The 16328-nt window shown below is 46.2% G+C and overlaps 1 protein-coding gene across 1 annotated transcript in view; it reads left to right on the plus strand.

The window, feature by feature from the left end:
* Positions 1-16328, plus strand: part of prex2 (phosphatidylinositol-3,4,5-trisphosphate-dependent Rac exchange factor 2) — a 432315-nt gene that overhangs the window by 213773 nt on the left and 202214 nt on the right. The window contains exons 19-20 of the mRNA XM_034169827.1: positions 5161-5246; positions 7800-7936. Of these exons, the coding sequence (XP_034025718.1) occupies positions 5161-5246; positions 7800-7936 (223 nt within the window). The remainder of the gene's footprint in view (positions 1-5160; positions 5247-7799; positions 7937-16328) is intronic.

Here is a 16328-nt window from a genome sequence, read left to right on the forward strand (position 1 = left end):
GGCGTCCACTTCCACTATGTACTGGCGATCAGGATCAGGCTGCAACAGAACTGGTGCAGTCGAGAACCGGCGTTTCAACTCCTGGAACGCAGCTTCGCACTGATCCGACCAGGCGAAGGGGACCTTGGTGGAGGTCAGGGCAGTCAGGGGGCTAACTACCTGACTGTAACCTTTAATGAACCTCCTGTAGAAATTTGAAAAGCCGAGGAACTGCTGTAGTTTCCTGCGGCTTGTTGGTTGGGGCCAATCTCTCACCGCCGCAACCTTGGCCGGATCAGGGGCGACGGAGTTGGAGGAGATGATGAACCCCAGGAAGGACAAAGAAGTGCGGTGGAACTCGCACTTCTCGCCCTTCACAAACAGCCGGTTCTCCAACAACCGCTGTAGGACCTGACGTACATGCTGGACATGGGTCTCAGGGTCCGGGGAAAAGATGAGTATATCGTCCAGATATACGAAGACAAACCGATGCAGGAAGTCCCGCAAGACGTCATTTACCAAAGCTTGGAACGTCGCGGGGGCGTTAGTGAGGCCGAACGGCATGACCAGGTACTCAAAGTGACCTAACGGGGTGTTGAATGCCGTCTTCCATTCGTCTCCCTTCCGGATCCGAACCAGGTGGTACGCGTTTCTAAGATCCAATTTCGTGAAAATTTGGGCTCCATGCAGGGGCGTGAACACTGAATCCAACAGAGGTAACGGGTATCGGTTGCGAACCGTGATTTCCTTCAGCCCTCTGTAATCAATGCATGGACGGAGTCCGCCGTCCTTTTTACCCACAAAAAAGAAACCAGCACCCATCGGGGAGGTGGAGTTCCGGATCAGCCCGGCAGCTAAAGAGTCCCGGATGTAGGTCTCCATTGATTCGCGTTCCGGACGTGAGAGGTTGTACAACCTACTGGACGGGTACTCAGCGCCCGGGACCAAATCGATGGCACAATCGTACGGTCGGTGCGGGGGAAGAGTGAGCACCAGATCTTTGCTGAAAACGTCAGCCAGATCATGGTACTCCTTTGGCACCGCCGATAGATTGGGGGGGACTTTAACCTCCTCATTAGCCGTTGTGCCGGGAGGAACCGAGGATCCTAAACACTCCCGGTGGCAGGTTTCGCTCCACTGCGTCACAACCCCGGACGGCCAATCTATCCGGGGATTGTGCTTCACCATCCATGGAAATCCCAATATCACTCGGGAGGTAGAAGGTGTTACATGGAACACTGTCTCCTCCCTGTGATTTTCAGACACAACCAAAGTCACTGGCTGTGTCTGATGTGTGATTAATGGAAGCAGGGTGCCATCTAGTGCTCGCACCTGCAATGGTGCCGGCAGAGCCACCAGGGGGAGCCCTACTTCCTTTGCCCATCTGCTATCTAGCAGATTCCCTTCCGACCCCGTGTCTACCAGTGCTGGGGCGTGAAGGGTTAAATCCCCACAAAGGATCGTTACTGGGATTCGTGCAGATTTGCGGGGTTTCCCCGCGTGCGTGTTATGACCCACCCTTAGCCCAGTTTCTAAGGACGGGCGTTGTAGTTTGACCGTTTTGGGGCAGTCCTTCTGCATATGCTCACAAGAGCCGCAGACAAAACATTCCCCGCGGGCCAGCCTCCTTTGTCTGACGTTTGTTTTTATTTTGGCCCTGCTCGTGTCCATAGCCTCCTCAGCAGGGGGAGCTGTAGCCACACGGAGCTCTCTGGCAGTGAAGCGTGGGGACGACGTCACCCTTTCGGAACCGGAAGGGGGAGGGACGGCTCGTGCCCGGTCACGCCCCCCGGCCTGCTCCCGACAATGCTCATTCAAACGGTTGTCTAAGTGTATAACCAAATCGACAAGCCCGTCAAAATCCCGCGGTTCCTCCTTAGCCAGCAGGTGCTCCTTTAGGACCAGAGACAGTCCATTTACGAAGGCGGCGCGGAGCGCAACGTTATTCCAGCCGGACCTCGCTGCCGCGATGCGGAAGTCGACTGCATACTCGGCTGCCCTGCGGCGCCCCTGTCTCATTGACAGCAGCACGCTCGAAGCGGTCTCGCCTCTGTTGGGATGGTCAAAAACTTGTTTGAACTCCCGTATAAACTCAGCATAAGACGTTAGGAACCGTGAATTCTGCTCCCAAAGCGCCGTAGCCCAGGCGCGTGCCTCTCCTCGAAGCAGACTAATAACATAAGCCACCCGTCTGGCATCTGACTCGTACATGACAGGACGCTGTGAAAAGACGAGCGAACACTGCATGAGGAAATCTGCGCTTGTCTCAACACAGCCTCCGTACGGTTCCGCAGGGCTTATGTATGCTTCAGGGGACGGTGGGGGGGGTCGTTGAACGACCAGTGGAACGTCTGTTACGGGCCCAGGACCAGCCAGAGGAGTGGCTGCAGCAGCGCCCTGATCGCGCGCTTCCACCCTGGCGGTGAGAGCCTCCACCCTCCGGTTAAGGAGAACATTCTGCTCGGCCACTAAATCCAGCCGAGCCGTGAAGGCGGTTAAGATTTGCTGCAGCTCACTCAACACGCCTCCCGCTGACGCCTGCGCTCCTGGCTCTTCCATTGGCCGTTCAAACTCGGGTTGACGCCCCTCGGAGTCCATGACGATGGCCGAGAAATCCTGTTGGGAAGGTGTCGTAGCACGGACCTACAACAGGGGGCGCAAATGAACGGACAATGAGTAAGCCAAAAAGTAACAATTTAATGTTGTGATAATACACAACTAAATGTATAGAAATTTGCACAGTCAATAAACACCAGGTGACATGTGGGCAAGCTCGAAGATAGAAGACCCCCGACGAGAGAGAAGCCGCGTCCCACACAGCTTCCACCACCAACGGTCTGAAGAACACCGGAGCCGCCAAGTCCCGAGTCCCCAGGTGGCCTCTGTCTTCAGCTGTCGACCCTGGTACTGCTGGCAGAAAGCAGAGATAAGATGTATGAGTGTGAGTCCGCACACTCAGTAATTCACAGTCCATACACAGTTAGGAGGGAGCACCTCCACCTCCAAATCACACACACTCGTGCAGCTCCTGGTCAACCACTTATCTGAGATGGGGTGTGAGGGGAAGCTGTCGCTGTCACACCAAACACCAATCCTCCAGATAAGGCAACACTCCAGGAAAACGGCTGCAACAGAAGTTCAGGTTATACACACAAAGTGTCAGTCAGCAGAGAAATGACCTTTTTAATGGTAGTCGATTTCTCGGCGGGGAGGTGGAGTTGCAGTCCGGCTTAAATAGTGGTGTGGATGAGTGACAGCTGGTGTGATGAGTGACAGCTGTCACTTCCTCAGGGTCTGGCGCCCTCTCGTGCTTGGAGCCCGCACTCCAAGCAGGGCGCCCTCTGGTGGTAGTGGGCCAGCAGTACCTCCTCTTCAGCGGCCCACATAACAATTTGCCACGAATGAACTAATATATCCAGTCCATAACTCAAAATGTCACTCGTACATCACAAAAAACAGGAGCTGGGTGGTAGTAGTTAATATTTTTCAAATCGCATGAAATTTCACCCACTTTATTTTTTTCCCCTTAAAGAAACCAAAAAATGAATGCACATCTTGAAAAGTTGAAGTTTGTTCTTCGGGACCACCCTATTTTACATTCAATACCTCACAATGGCAATGTGAAAAAGGTTGACTGGAAATTTTTGCAACTTTATTAAAAATAATAAAAATTTACATAAGTATTCACTCCTTTGTAATGAAGCTCAGAATTGAGCTCAGGTGCATCCTGTTTCCACTGATCATCCTTGAGATGTTTGTACAGCTTAATTGGAGTCCACCTGGGGTAAATTTAGTTGACTGGACATGATTTGGAAAGGCACACACCTGTCTACATATAAGGTCCCACAGTTGACAGTCCATATCAGAGCACAAATCAAGCATGAAGTCAAAGGAGCTGTCTGTTGACCTCCGAGACAGGATTGTCTCAAGGCACAAATCTGGGTAAGTGTACAGAAACATTTCTGCTGCTTTGAAGGTCCCACTGAGCACAGTGGCCTCCATCTTTTGTAAATGGAAGAAGTTCAGATGCACCAGGACTCTTCCTAGAGATGGGTACCTGTCTAAACTGAACAATCAGGGGAGAAGGGCCTTAGTCAGGGAGGTGACCAAGAACCTGATGGTCACTTTGTCAGAACTCCAGCATTCCTCTGTGGAGAGGAGAAGAACAACCGTCTCTGACACAATCCACCAATCGGGCCTGTATGGTAGAGTAGCCAGACAGAAACCACTCCTTAGTAAAATACACATGGCAGCCTGCCTGGAGTTTACCAAAAGGCACCCAAAGGACTCTCAGACCATGAGAAACAAAATTCTCTGGTCTGATGAGACAAAGATTGAACTCTTTGTTGTGAACGCCAGGTACCATGTTTGGAGGAAACAAGGCACCATCCCTACAGTGAAGCATGTTGGTGGCAGCATCATGCTGTGGGGATGTTTTTCAGTGCCAGGAACTGTGAGACTAGTCAGGATGGAGGGAAAGATGAATGCAGCAATGTACAGAGTCATCCTGGATGAAAACCTGCTCCAGAGCGAGCTTGACCTACAACTGGGGCGACTGTTCATCTTTCAGCAGGACAATGACCCTAAGCACACAGCCAAGATATCAAAGGAGTGGCTTCAGGACAACTCTGTGAATGTCCTTGAGTGGCCCAGCCAGAGCCCAGACCTGAATCTGATTGAACATCTCTGAACAGATCTGAAAATGGCTTTGCAGCGACACTCCCCATCCAACCTGATGGAGCTTGAGAGGTGCTGCAAAGAGGAATGGACAAAACTGACCAAAGATAGGTGCACCAAGCTTGTGGCACCATATTCAAGAAGACATGAGGCTGTAATTGCTGCCAAAGGTGCATCAACAAAGTACTGAGCAGAGGGTGTGAATACTTACGTAAATGTGATTTCTTAGTTTTGCATTTTTAATGAATTTGCAAACATTTCACAAAACTTTTTTTTCATGTTGTCATTATGTCGTTTTGTGAATTTTGAGGGAGAAAACTTACTCCAATTTGGAATAAGGCTGTAACATATCAAAATGTGAAAAAAGTGAAGCACTGTGAAAACTTTGTGAATGCACTGTACACTTTCACTTTTCAGTCATGAAGCTGTTTAAATATATTCCTTTTTAGCCTCACGAATGTCTCTTAATGCCTTACCTTTTCCTTACCTGTCATCTATTTCCAGGACAGTAAAGATTCCAGACTCAGCTGATGGGCTGGGCTTCCAAATCCGCGGCTTTGGTCCTTCTGTGGTCCATGCTGTTGGCAGAGGTATGATTCTTCACCCTATATCACGTGAGCTCTCCGGTTTTGTCAGGAAGAGGCATCCTGTTGAACCTCTGATATTTTGACACAGCTGCTAAGCAGCTGCCATGCTGATCTCAGGAGATGTGCGTGACTTGGCCACAAGACACTAATTTACCCCCTCATGCTCTCTGTGTAGCTGAGCTTGTTTATTAATGATGCTCACAACACCAGGAATTAGACAATCAGTTACTTTTGCATATTTCTTACCTGTTCTGCATCTCTCTTATGCAGAAACTCACAGCGGTTTCGTCTGTTTTAATTCATCACGTTCTGTCCGTCGTCTTGCCAAACACAGCAGGTTTAGCAGCACCATTGTCAGGGCTGGTGCCATAGAGGCTCTAATCAAAAACAAACAATGCATGGCTTGATCTGGCTGCACTCTGGGGAATTAAATCTATTTTTCTTAAGCAATTTAAGAGGGATAGAAAGGTAAAATGTGCTTTGTATGAACACGCACGTTTTCTTCAAGACGTGGTTACTCACAAAACTACTGTGTGCTTAAGTCCTGATCTCATCCTCAGAGACAAAGTACTGATGAAAAGATGTCCAAAGTGCCTCAGAGCCTATATAGAGCTTACACCTTTTTGGACCTCGGAGATGGTTGCTTGTGAAAATCCCTCTAGATAAGCAGTTTTGGAAATCATCAAACTAGCTTCTCAGACACCTGCAGCAAACACCACATTCAGAATCACTGAAATCACTGTTCTTCATCATTCTGATATTTCTTGGAACTTCTGGGCCATGTGTACTTCCCTAAATACATTGGGTTTCTGCCACATGGTCATCTGTTTAGATATTTGTTTAAGGGCCCCTTCACACTTTGTGTGAAGTTTGGTCAAAGTGCACATGAAGCAGGACTCGTGTGCAAAACATGCAAAATCGTCCCTGCCTTGAACGCCTCGTACAACTGTTGCTACACCAGCGGCTGAAAGACAGCGTGTGTGGTGTACGAGTCTATCGATCCCTCTCGTGGTAGGTGTGGCCATTCGCAGCATTAACACGACAATAGACACTGCAAACAATCATTGTCGGGCTGGCATTGAAACTTATCTAAGTTCCCCATGAGAGTAGCTTTGGTGTGTGCGCTAAACTGACAGGAGGTGTGTCCGTGGACAGAAGCAGCTGTGGAGATCTGTGGATCTGGACATCCCAGCTCGACAACATGTACTGTGTTTGGACAGACATGAGCTAAAAACTACCCACTTTGACGTGTGTGTGTCTGCTTGCTGCCCTCATGTGGGCATAAGTAAAAACATATATTGCCGTGGCGACGGGCTGCAGCGAGCGAGCACACGTACGTTGCAGCCCATTGACAGGCTACCCCCCCAGGCTGAAACGGACTGTCAGATCAGTACATGCAACGGGGGATCTGACTGTCACTTGACCCACGTGAGCTATGTTCCACATGACGCGGTATCTCAGCTGCGGCACACCGTCCACAAGGCATGTGAGTCGGCCAGGACATGCGTGCGGGGCTACTGGATGCACCGGACCAGCAGATGTAGACATGATCAGGGCACATTGCTTCTCATTCATGTCATTTTATGACTGTATGTCTGTGACCATGGGTCATCTACAGAGGAACAGACGGATCATATTTGTATTGCCTGCTTGATAAATGCGGTGTTTTTATATGGTGTATGATTTAAATTTTTTTTGTAATACTTCCATGTTCTTCCTGATATGAGGCAGGTTCCCGCAGCTTTCAAAGGACAGGTCAGTGGTAAAGTTTCTGACTGGCAATCAGAGGTTTTGGAAGGTGTGGGTTTGAGTCCTGTGGGTGGTATTTTTTTTTTCCACATAAGCAGCACGATGTGTTCCCACAGGTAGCAGCTGGTTTTTATTTTTTATTGATTCCACATAAGCGGCAGGATGTGGTGCACCTCGCACTGTGTTCCTGCTCAAAAGACAACATTGCGTGCTTGAACTCTTGCACTGGGATCGTGCATGCCTGCCCGTCGGCATGATATTTCATGGTGTGCTAATTTGAAATGGTTCTCGCTGTTTCGCCATATTTGACCAAACTTTGCACTATGTGTGAAGGGGCCCTTAATGAGTGTTTGAACAAGTGTACCTAATAAAGTGGCCTGTGAGTGTATGTTACATTGTACTGCATGCATGGTGCATCAAGGCCGCTATTCAAACAAATGAAGGAATGAAGGAAGTCTGCTGTGCACTTCCGCCTGATAGTTGTAAACCTTGGAACCTCTCTGGTCTAAATCACATCTCTCAAACAGAATCCTCCTCTGCCCTCGATAAACAACTTCCCTCCACTCCACGCTCTTTCTCACATTCCTCCCAAGCTGCCAAAACAGGAAGCAAAGTTGTAAATATAAGGAAAAAGAAAAGCAATTCTATTCAACCCAGTTTTGTGAACAGGATGTGTAAGACGTGACAGTTATTTTGGAATTCATTGGTGGTTTTTTTTATCCTGGTCAGCTCACACCTGCACGATAACGTGACGCTGTTATTGTCCTTGAAGCATGTCCTCTTTGCTTTCCTTGTCTCTCTGTCCAGGCACGGTGGCAGCCATCGCTGGCCTCCACCCGGGCCAGTGCATCATCAAGGTGAATGGCATCAATGTAAGCAAGGAGAGCCACGCCAGTGTCATCGCTCATGTCACCGCGTGTAGGAAGTACCGGCGACCCACACAGGTGAGACAGAAGGGGAAGATGGGGAAGGCAACAGGGTAAATGGACTGCATTTATGTGGCACTTTTCCATCGGCATCAGACGCTCAAAGCGCTTTACAATATTGCCTCAGATTAGTAACTAGGGGATTAAGGACCTTGCCCAAGGGCCCTCAGTGATTTTCCGGTCAGGCTGGGATTTGAACCTCTGGTCTCAAGCCCAATGCTTATCCACTTGACCATCACCTCCCACAAAGCTGAGCAGATAGTGTTCTCTAGTCATAGACTATCAACTACTCCAACGAACAACTCTGATCCAAAACACGCCTATAGGTGGAAAACCCCCCAGATAAAACAGGTCAAAAGTATCCCCCAAAAGAGTGGGTGAGGGAAGGCAGGTTGTAGTTGTAGCAGCACAAGTATGTTTCACATCAGTGATTTAGTTACAATTTGTATAAAACCCATAAAGTGTCTTAAAATAGAAAAAAGGTTTTAACCAAAAAGTTGCGGCAGTGATGAAAAGAGGTGCTGCTAAACATGTCTTCTCTTATTCTGGACTGCATCTCTTCTCTTCTTTCTGTCTCCCGAAGTCCACGTTGGTGTGTTCACCCCGTCAATGGGCATGTCTGGCAGAGCATGTACAACCCCAATTCCAATGAAATTGGGACGTTGTGTAAAATGTAAATAAAAACAGAATACAATGATTTGCAAATCCTCTTCAACCTATATTCAATTGAATATACCACAGACAAGATATTTAATCTTCAAACTGATAAACTTTATTGTTTTTGTGCAAATATTTGCTCATTTTGAAATGGATGCCTGCAACACGTTTCAAAAAGGTTGGGACATTGATATGTTTACCACTGTGTTACATCACCTTTCCTTCTAACAACACTCAATAAGTGTTTGGAAACTGGACACTCATGAATGGGTATAAAACGAGCATCCCCAAAAGTCTCAGCTGTTCACAAGCAAAGATGGGGCGAGGATCATCACTTTGTGAACATCTGCATGAAAAAATAGTCCAACAGTTTAAGAACAATGTTTCTCAATGTTCAGTTGCAAGGAATTTGGGGATTCCATCATCTACAGTCCATAATATAATCAGAAAATTCAGAGAATCTGGAGAACTTTAAACACATAAGCGGCAAGGCTGAAAACCAACATTGAATGCCCGTGACCTTTGATGCCTCAGGTGGCACTGCATTAAAAACCGACATCATTGTGTAAAGGATCTTTACACAGTGGGCTCAGGAATACTTCAGAAAACCATTGTCAGTTAACACAGTTCGTCACTACATCTACAAGTGCAAGTTAAAACTCTACCATGCAGTGTGAAAGTCATACATCAACAACATCCAGAAACTCCACCACCTTCTCTGGGCCAGAGCTCTTTTGAAATGGACAGGTGCAAAGTGGAAAAGTGTGATATGGTCTGATGAGTCCACATTTCGAATTGTTTTTGGAAATCATGGACATCGTGTCCTCTGGACAAAAGAGGAAACAGGCCATCCAGATTGTTACCAGCACAAAGTTCAAAAGCCAGCATACTGTATGTGATGGTATGGGGATGTGTTAGTGCCCATGACATGGGCAACTTACACATCTGTGATGGCCCAATCAATGCTGTTTTGGAGCAACACATGCTGCCACCCAAGCAACGCCTTTTTCAGGGACGTCCCTGCTTATTTCAGCAAGACAGTGCCAAGCCACATTCTGCACGTGTTACAACAGCATGGCTTCTTAGTAAAAGAGTGCGGGTACTAGACTGGCCTGCCTGCAGTCCAGACCTGTCACCCATTGAAAATGTGGTGCATTATGAAGCGCAAAACATGACAACAGAGACTCCGGACTGTTGAACAACTGAAGTCGTACATCAAGCAAGAATGGGAAAGAATTCTGTTGGGAAAGTGTAAGTACACGGACCCACAACAGGGGGCGCAAATGAACGGACAATGGAATAGGTCAAATAACAACACTTTACTGTTGCGAACGTGCACAACAAATACAACAGATTACAACAATGGACAAAATTCAATTCACAAAGGTGTCGTGTGGGCAGGCTCGAAGATAGGAGACGCCTCTCCAAAGTAGAACCGGAACCACACGGTTTCCTCCGCCACAGGACCCCGGGAATACTGGAGCCGCCAAGTCCCGAACTCCCAGGTGGCCACTGCCTCTGCGTGTCGGACCTGGTACTGCTGGCGAGGAACAAGAACACAATTAAACGTGGGCGCGTTTGCACCCAGCAACCTGCACGGCAGGGAAGCTACCTCCACCTCTCGTTGGAGAAAAAGTCTGCAATCACTCACAAAAATCACAAAGGTTACTGTCAAGCAGTCAGCTGAGAATATTACCTTCCAGGTAGAACGATATCTCGGCAAAGAGGTGGAGACGTCGTCCTGCTGATATACTCCTGCCGATCAGATGATTGGTAACAGCTGTTGCAGGTGATGCGTGACAGCTGTCACCCTGGCTGCTCCTGTGAGGCGGCTGCGCCCTCTGGTGCCTGGAGCCCGCACTCCAGACAGGGCGCCCTCTGGTGGTGGGCCAGCAGTACCTCCTCTTCTGGCGGCCCACACAACAGAATTCCACCTAAAAAGCTTCAACAATTAGTGTCCTCAGTTCCCAAACGTTTATTGAGTGTTGTTAGAAGGAAAGGTGATGTAACACAGTGGTAAACATACCACTGTCCCAGCTTTTTTTGAAATGTGTTGCAGGCAAAGTAAATTAAACTAGATTTGGCACAATTTGACCCTTTTAAGCTCAGGTCAGGGAAGGTCTGGGACCATGTGCATCCACACACACCATGAAACCATCTGCGTTTCTGGTTGGCAACCACCCAGGCACACTAATCCATCCTCACCTCTTGAAAGTGACCATGTATGTGCTGCAACCAGGTGATACTGTACATGGGCACACCTTCTGTCTTTTCTAATTGCTGGGATCATCGGCACTGAGGTACCTGCGTCCTTGATCCTGCCCTGAGGAATGTGTCAATGGCCAAAGTCAAATCTGATGTTCCTTCACTGTACAAGTAGTACACCTCATCTCTCACTAATGCTTCATTTCACATCAAGACATTCAAGTGGTACCCAAGTATCATCTGAAGAGACCTACAGTTATACCAAAGCCATGCAGTCATCATCTCATGTCAGCTTTTATTGTCCAAGTTTTACAACCATACAACAAGAAAGGAAGAGCCAGGACCCTAAAGACATGGACCTTCATTTTCTTGCAAAGGTATCAGCATTGACATACACAGTGACCTTATTCAATTCCATTCAATTTATTTTATTTGTATAGCTCTAAATCACAGCAACGCTGTCTCACGTTGCTTCACACAAGTAAAGGCTACCCTTACCAACCCCCTGAGCAGGCACACAGGTGACAGTGGTAAGGAAAACCTCCCTCTGGTGATAATGCGGAAGAAACCTCAAGCAGACCAGACTCAGAGGGGTGACCCACTGCTTAGGCCATTCTAACAGTTACAAGGTTTTTACAGATTGTACAAGAATTTCTTTACAAAGAGAAAAAAAACAAAAACAAAAAAAAAAACGAAAAACAGAATAGCTCTTGGGTCTCTAATACATAGGCGTCCATGTTCTCCGGTCAGTGGTGCAGCAGGTGTAGCACCACATCATGACTTCAAAAGCTCTTCTGAGGCATCTCACTACCTCAAAAACCGAGCACACAGTCTTTTAAGGTCAGCTCAGCAAAATCAAGGTTAATGTTTTTTGCTTATCTTGTTTGCTCCCCTTGTTTTCTCTTTGCTCACTGCCAGAGTTCAGTGTGTATGTTGCTCAATATGTTGGGTCTCTTATGGATTTAGAAAGAGAAGTACTGGAATGAAAAAGCACAAAAAGAACAGAAAAGAATTAGGAGGACTTACTGAAAGGAACAAGAACCAGAAGGAGCAGACCTCTTTTCTTCTGTTTACTTTCATCTTCCCCCAACTTTGTCATTCTTACTATTGGGTCACCATGCAGAAATAATAGTAGTTTTGGCTCCCCCAGTGCTGACCCCTGGCTCACTGCGGCAGTCGTGCTGTGGGAGAGTGGCAGGCAGCCGGGGGGGGTGTCGGGAAGGATCTGGGCTCTGGCTCTGGAAGGAGATTTCAACATTCAGGAAAGGACACTGGGCCAAACAGGTTTGATTTATTTATTATTAGTTTTTCTGTGAATGCAGAGCAGGTCTGAAGGAGAGACAAACACAGTTCCAGCCCACCTGTTAAAAGTCTATGAAAATAAAAGCTCATGTTGTGTGTCTGATGTGAGTTATGTAGTTATATAAACTATGACTGAGCCCCATTTGAGACCCAATGAAGCGCTACAGGGTTCCAGTAGTGTTGGAGATCTGGTTTACATCAAGTATGGACATGGGTAGAGGCAGGGGTGGGGGGCTCTGTATGTCTTTCTCCATCTTCTTACTCCTTCAGAGTGTGTGTGTGTGTGTGTGTGTGTGTGTGTGTGTGTGTGTGTGTGTGTGTGTGTGTGTGTGTGTGTGTGTGTGTGTGTGTGTGTGTGTGTGTGTTGGGGCTGTATAGTTGTATACCACAGACCAGTCAGCTGCGCAGCGTGCAGCCTTGGCAGCAAAGCTGCTGTGGGCTTGGGTGTGAACAGTCACAAACACGTAAAAACGGTGTGTGGCTCGCCTATACGGGTTTGCTTTTCCAGTCTTGGGCAGAACAGTGGTTTGTGTGTGTTTGTGAAGGTTTTTCATTGTATCTTGCCAAGCCAACTGTGACGCTGTACATCATATCTGGGCACAGTCATCAAAACACACATCATCAACACCCCCCCCCCCCCCCCCCCCCCCCACACACACACACCAGTGCTTTACTTTCTGTTTTTTCCTCACGATCCATTTTATGAAAGTTGATGTCACCTTTAGCCCGGTAGTGAGGCTGCAAAGGCCTAACGTGGCGTGATGCCTGGTGTTTCTATACGATTGTGCTTCAAACAGTTCTCGGTCTCACCTGCAAACAAAAATACTCGTATCTGGATGTTCAAGATGTGACCTTTTTCTGTGAAAGAATAGTGAAGCTTGAACATCGGTGGACCAAGTGCTTTGAAGTTAAGGGGACTATGTTGAAAAATAATGCAAGAACAGTTTTTCTGCATTGCCGTAATGCTGGGAGCTTTATGAAGTCCCTTCATAAATGCATATAATTCTCAAGCCAGTTTTCAGGGTACTGAGTTTGTACAAAAATATACATCTACAGTTGAGCGGTAGCGAATTATTATTTTTATTAGAGCTTATTCAGGTGTATTTAGTGTTTTAAATACAAGCATCAGTGGCATTAGTGGCCACCGGGAGCCTGTAATCAACAATAACACTCCACGTTCAGCTTAATGTCATTTAATGTTATGGTCATTATGCATGTTAAAAGACACAAACACGTCTCACAATAGGAGGTTCAATGGTCCTAGCTGTATTTATCAGAATCCAAAATTTCAGAGTTGAATATGCAGTCACTTATAGAATTGACAGTTAATTATAGAATTTTTGCTGAGTTCACTCATCCTATGATTGCCTTGGTAATTACAAGGAAGAAGAACCATGGACAATAAGAAATTTCTTGTGTGTTTGGCGGGGGAGCAACAAACAGTTTGGAGGAAAAAACATTCAAGAAACTGAAATCAGTCCATTCAATTTCTCCTTGATAAATTAGTTAAACAATAGATGATTTCAATTTCAATTTATTTGTATTTATATAGCGCCAAATCACAACAAGGTTGCCTCAAGGCACTTCACACAAATAAGGTCTACCTTACCAACCCCCAGAGCAACAATGGTAAGGAAAAACGCAAGCAGACCAGACTCAAAGGGGTGACCCTCTGCTTGGGCCATGCTACAGACATAAATTACAAAACAGTTCACAAAACTAACATACAGGAAATGTTGCCGGTGCACTTGACAGGAGGGTTTCTGGAACAGATACCACACCCCTCTCTGGATGGAGCCACACGTCAAACAGAGAGAAAAGAAAAAAAACAATCTAGCATCAGAAAGCCAACAAATACAGTGTAATTTGTCAGCATTAAGCAACAAGAAAAACAGAAGAAATACTAAGGTGATCGCCGGCCACTAGCCCTAAGCTTCACTAAAGATCCAGAATTTAGATAAAGTTGAGGCCGCAGCATGCTCCGTTTCCTAATAAAATGAATGAAAAGAGTAAAAATATAGTACCATACTATGCCAGTATGCTAGCCATACGAAAAGGAAAATAAGTGTGTCTTAATTCTGGACTTGAAAGTCTCTACAGAATCTGACTGCTTTATTAACACAAGGAGATCATTCCACAGAACAGGGGCACAATAAGAGAAAGCTCTGTGACTCTCAGACTTTTTATTCACCCTAGGGACACTAAGTAGTCCTGCACCCAGAGAACGCAAAGCCTGGGCCGGTGCGTAGGGTTTAATTAGGTCAGCTAGGTAGGGAGGTGCCAGTCCGTCGACAGTTTTATAGGCTAGTAGCAGAACCTTAAAATCTGTTCTCACTGGGACAGGAAGCCAGTGAAGAGATGGCAAAATGGGTTTAATGTGGTCAAACTTTATGCTTCGTGTGAAAGGTTCGGCATTTTGAGCCATTTGGAGACCCCTAATCCTCCACTGTGGTAAACCAGAACATAGAACATTGCAGTAGTCCCATCTAGAAGAGACAAACACATAAATCAGGGTCTCAGCATCAGCCATAGACAGGATGGGATGAATCTTCGCAATATTTCGCAGGTGGAAGAAAGCAGTCCTCGTAATATTTCTAATGTGGAGGTCAAAGGACAACGCAGGATCAAAAATTATCCCAAGGTTCCTCACTTTGTCAGTGTGATGTATGACACACAAGCCTAGGCTTAACTGGTCAGTTTGATGCCAATGTCTCACTGGACCAAGAACCATCATTTCAGTCTTATCAGAGCTTAAAAGTAGGAAGTTGCTAGACACCCAGCTTCTCACTGATACAAGGCAATCTTCTAAGGATTTTATGTGGATGAAATTACCAGCAGTTATCGGCGTGTATAATTGACTATCATCAACATAGCAGTGAAAGGTAACCCCAAAATGCTGCAATATGTGCCCAAGGGGTGCTATATAAAGGGAGAAAAGCAGGCGGCCTAAGACGGACCACTGTGGAACCCCAAATTTCATGTCACTAAGGTTAGAGGTAGTGTTATAGTATAAAACACAGTGAGAACGACTGGTCAAGTATGACATCAACCATGCATGGGCAGTCAGTTCCAGTAATCCCAAAATGATTCTTCAGCTTATCAAGTAGAATATGATGATCCACGGTATCAAACGCAGCACTGAGATCTAACAGCACCAGAACTGTAGTGGTGTCCGAATCCATTGCAAGCAGAAGATCATTCACCACTTTAGTGACAGTTGTCTCTGTGGAATGATATTTTCTAAAAGCAGACTGCAGTGGCTCAAAAAGAATATTCTCAGTAAGGTAGTCCACGAGCTGCCGTGAAACCACTTTTTCCAGAATTTTAGAGCAAAATGATAGATTTGATATTGGTCGATAGTTTTTCAATACAATAGGGTCAAGATTAGATTTTTTAAGTAATGGTTTAATCACTGCAGATTTGAAACATTTAGGAACAGATCCAGATGTTAATGAGAGATTAACAATTTTCAGCACAGTCGGCCCAAGAGTGGGCCACAGGTTGTTGGTATAGGATCAAATAAGCAGGTTGTGCTTCAGAGTAATAGGTCTGCTTTGTAGCCAGTAGTGCATGCTTATAGTCTAAGATAGCATCATGCCACGCAAGGTAGAATACTTCTAATTTTGAACTACACCATTTCCATTATAGACCTCTAGCCTTATGCTGGAGGTCATGCAAGTATTGAACCAAGGTGACTGTGTTTTTGTTGGTGTGGTTTTAATATAGGTGGCGCAATCATGTCAAGTGTAGTTTTGAGCATTGAGTTTAAACTATCCACAAGACTGTCTACTAATTGGGCATTTGCCAAACGTTAAGCTATCAGGCAGTCTAGCTTCGAGTTCAGTCGTAGTTGAGTTGATGCATCGCTGTAGTGATAAATAAGGTTGTTGGTCCACTAAACACGGCAGCGAAACTGTAAACCTAATAAGTGAGTGATCAGAGACCACTGAAGCAAGAGGCATGATGTCAATATTTGTGACAGCAATACCACGTGCGAGAACCAAATCCAAGTTATTTCCACTAATGTGCGTCAAGTCCTGAATGCATTGCTGAAATCCTAATGCATCCACAATTTCCATAAATGATTTGCAGAGGGGATCAGAAGCCTTATTTATATTAATATTAAAGTCACCAATAATCAGAATGTTATCTGCACTCATTGACAAGCTAGAGATGAACACACCAAATTCATCTAAGAATTCAGAGTATGGGCCAGGGGGACAGTGACAAAGTAATACGGCTGATT

The sequence above is a fragment of the Thalassophryne amazonica genome, chromosome 1, assembly GCF_902500255.1.
Source record: "Thalassophryne amazonica chromosome 1, fThaAma1.1, whole genome shotgun sequence".
Lineage (NCBI taxonomy): Eukaryota > Metazoa > Chordata > Actinopteri > Batrachoidiformes > Batrachoididae > Thalassophryne > Thalassophryne amazonica.